Source organism: Diadema setosum, chromosome 5, assembly GCF_964275005.1.
Source record: "Diadema setosum chromosome 5, eeDiaSeto1, whole genome shotgun sequence".
Lineage (NCBI taxonomy): Eukaryota > Metazoa > Echinodermata > Echinoidea > Diadematoida > Diadematidae > Diadema > Diadema setosum.
In genome coordinates this window covers 14,628,776-14,632,813 of record NC_092689.1, presented here as the reverse complement: position 1 = coordinate 14,632,813, position 4,038 = coordinate 14,628,776, and the positions used below count along the sequence as shown (strand labels likewise).

General features: G+C 37.4%; 1 protein-coding gene across 1 annotated transcript; it reads left to right on the top strand.

Moving 5' to 3' along the window:
- Positions 1 to 384: 384 nt before the first annotated feature.
- Positions 385 to 2,119, top strand: LOC140228374 (uncharacterized). Its single transcript, XM_072308598.1, has 2 exons — positions 385 to 662; positions 1,477 to 2,119. The coding sequence occupies exons 1-2, from the start codon at positions 385 to 387 to the stop codon at positions 2,117 to 2,119; spliced, it is 921 nt and encodes a 306-aa protein (XP_072164699.1).
- Positions 2,120 to 4,038: the final 1,919 nt, after the last annotated feature.

Sequence of the window (4,038 nt, the reverse complement as noted above, 5' to 3'; positions counted from 1 at the left end):
ATGGAATCAGTAATCACTTGGTACTCAAGTGATATATGAAATCGTGTGACACTGTGTTTTATACGTAAGTTAATATTTGCTCTCAAACTTGAATTAATGCATCCAAGGTTCAAGCTCTTCGAACCGTGGTCCTTTTGACCCCATGCAGCATAACACATATTTAAACAAGTATAACAGGACTGTTTTGAGCTACGTGTTGGGGCCCTCATATAGTACATGCCGTATCATGAATAATATTTGAGACTACTGCAAGATCTGTCATTCGATGGACTATTGCAAGACCTGTATTTCGATGGACTCTCTTTTAATGACGGTCCCGGAGACCAGTTGAGGGAAACTTCTGCAAATTACAGGAAAACCTTCCACTCTCTACCGAAACCAAGGATGTCTTCAGCCGACACTCAGCCGACTGGTCGCGCCATAGTGTGGATGGTACCCAGGACCACGTCGACGGCCTTCGCCAAGTGCATGACTGGTATACCTGGGTGTGAGATCTGGTTTGAGCCGTTTCTTTTCTGCTTCTTTGCGCAGAAAGAAATGGAAAAAGCAGGAATTGAGGACGTCCCGATGAGCCTCAAAGGTAACGAGGAAGCTTATCAGTCGGTAGCAGAAAAAGTCAGCGACAGGCTTCTTACCCCAGACGTCATTCCCGAGAAAATCGCGTAAATCTTGAATTTGACATTTCTCTTAGAATAAGCTATAAGAGATTATAAATAGCTCGTCTCTGTTGGTCGATTGTATTCTAGTAAAACAAAACGCCAAAACCAAATATTAAATTATTGGGAAGAAAATATTTCTCTACCTCCTTTTTTTCTTCTCCTTCTTGTTTGACATTGCAATGCAGTAACGACAATAGACCTTGCACCCACAAATACACACGCATACACACACGCCGTATGGTGTAAAAATCCATTGTAATACGTCTTCATAATATACAGTTGTACTGGACTTTTGTGTATACTTGTGTATAGGGCCTTTTCTTTATGTACTTTTTGGTATATTTTATGTCTACTCAGATTATATTTGATCGGGGAGTGCGGAGTGTATAACAGCAAGAAGTAATTTCTTGTCATACTCAACAGCAAGCTCATGTGCCGTTCGTTTAAGGCAATTAAATTCCATTGTTTTAATATTTGATTTTATTTCATTCCATTTCATTTCATTTCATTTTATTCAATTGCATTTACTTCTATTTCAAACACAATTTTGAACAGGCATAAACACGACGTAATAGGAAGACAAAATAAACAAAGTTATATAGAATTAATTAATGCTGTATTATAAAGAGTGATTAAGTAGGCAGTTTAAATGGAGAGGACTGCAAAAAACAAACAAACATAGCTTCTATATTGAAGTTCCCTTAGAAAAAAATAAAACTACAAAAGTAAATATCTCTTGTTCATTTTTTTGATAACATGTTTGTTCTTAATGTGAGCGTATAAGGAGGTTTGGTACGTGCATTTTGTCGTCATTCAGGTATGCAACTATTCAGGAGGAGATGGAGAAATCAGAAAGTAGATATGTGTTCTCAAAAGACGAAAGCTTCGCCATGCAATCATCGGTGCAGAGGCAATATCTCCCCTCAGGGTACCGACACGCGTTCCTTATTCGACATCCCATCCTTGTGTTCGAGTCGCTGCGAAAAACCGGTTATAAGGCTCTTAAAGGAGCCGGCATGCTGAAATACAACGAAGACGAAAGCTCGTTCGATATGAGGGAATACGACGAAGATGACATGGGTAGGGCCTTCCAATGTCATCATGATCTGTGGAAGTACATCAGAAAAAACGTCGACAGTTCACCAGTTGTTATCAGCTCCACCGACCTGCTCAGCAATCCCGAGCAACTCCTGCCGAAGTTCTGCGAGGCCATGGGCTACCCATACTCGGAGTCCCTCCTCAACTGGGACGCTTCTCCAGACGTCTGCAAGACGTGGAGAGCACCATCCGAGCGCTTTCAGGAAAACAGAGAATTCCTTGAAGCATCCATGTCCAGTAGCCACTTCAATCCACCTCGACCTGTCCCAGAGTTTGACACACTGACAGATGACATCAAAGAAATCATTACAGAGGCGATGCCATACTACCAAGAAATGTATGAACATCGGCTTACCATATAAACATGAAGAAACAGCAGTCCATGACGGATATTTATTACAAAGAAAACGTTTCATTGGTTGAACTCATAATTATTTAAGCTTTGCATCGTTTAACTTCTTGTGTATCGAAATCATAACGCCATACAACTTCAAAGAATGTGAAATCGAATGGATTAAATTAATTGAAAACTACACTCATTTGCAGGAACATTGAATGATAATAATTATTTGGCATCGAACTTACGCGACTGTATATGGAATGCAGCTGAATCACATAGAGGTGTTCAGTATTTCATTTACTCAGCTCCTATCCAGTTTCTACAAACTATAATAATCATAGGACCTATTGTAAAGGATTAATGCTCTCATGGTCACTTCTCTCAATAGACCGGTTCTGTAACGCATTCACATTTTATGCATGCTTTGTTCACAAATGTTGCCCTTAACAACTACAAAGCTTGTAGGAGGCTTGCCCGACCTTGCTACAACGAAGTGAATTCCTGTCCATGAAACTTCTTCACTCGCTAATTACTGTTTAAATCAAAGCTAAATTAAATATGGTGTACCCCAAGGTTCTATCTTGGGTCCCCTTTTATTTCTGTTGTATATTGATGACAAAGCAAAATCCTCTAAAAAAATGAATTTGTTTCATTATGTAGATGACACCCTTTACTTTATACCCAATCTGACGTTAAAAAAAAAAAACTTAAAAGGAAATGTTGAATATGAATTGAGTAAAGTTACAAAATGGCTTAAAGTTAATGAATTATTTCTGAATTATGATAAAACATTTATCATATTGTTCCATTTCAAAATAGATGTAATAATATTTGTGATGCATTACATGATATTGTTCTAACTATTGATTTTAAATTATTGAAGAAATGTAATCATGTAACTTTTCATGGGATTCAAATTTACAAACATTATTTACAATGGAATGAGCGTTTTGATTATGTGAAAAATAAGGTTTCGAAGGGTGTTGACATCTTATACAAACTAAATAATTGCTTACCCCGGTATGCTCCCCTTATTTTGTATAATTCGTTAATATTACCTTATTTGTCATATCGTTTACAAGTTTGGGGCAACAGTAATCAGTACTTAAATTCTATTTCGAAATTACAAAAAAGAGCCTCTACGTATTTGCAGAGGGAGTCATTATTGTTCTCATTCTACGCCACTGTTAAACCAACTGAACATACAAATTCAAGATTTATATTCCTACCATACCGCAATACTCGGCTTCTTTTATTTCAAAAACTTATTACCATTGCACATAATGCAAATATTTAATATCAATTGCAATATTCACCATTACGAGACCTGCAAAAGTCATGACTCTCATTTTGTTTAACTCCACTTTTACTTTTTAGTCCATGAGCCAAGGCCTGAAAATTGCATTTTCGTAGCACCCCCAGGGGGCCCAAGATATCTTGGTACCGTTGGATAGGTACAAGTCTCTACTTTTCGGAAATGATGATCTTAGGTTCCAACTCTTGATCGTTACCATGGCAACGCAGTTGATATATCACAACCTCTTAAACCATGTGCCGATTCAATGTCATTTCTAGAGAATGAGACAATATATTAAAGGTAAAAATTTTCTGTAAGTAATCGAATTAGTAGGATAATCTTGTCTTGGAATAAAGGCTTAAGTAACTTACTAAAGATTTTTGCAAGAAATATGAACATGGCTCATTCTTCGAGGATATGAAGGTCACGTCAAGGTCAAATTATTGAATATCACAAAATGTATACAAATTCAGCACCAATTTTTGTGATAGAGTTTCTGTCAAATCCTTCAAGGAACTGTACATACTACTATGAGTTTGCTACACAAACTAGGAAGCAAGCTGACTCTAACTCTACCACATGACCTCAGTCTGCTAAGTTATTACCATGGAAACGGAAGTTGAGGCTCTTGTGCAAAGAAGAGC

What these genes read in the sequence shown, in the direction of transcription:
- LOC140228374 (XM_072308598.1), top strand. Translation starts at nt 385, where the DNA reads ATGTCTTCAGCCGACACTCAGCCGACTGGTCGCGCCATAGTGTGGATG. An exon ending in GTCATTCCCGAGAAAATCGC is followed by an intron (nt 663 to 1,476) that starts GTAAATCTTGAA and finishes GTCGTCATTCAG; the next exon opens with GTATGCAACTATTCAGGAGG.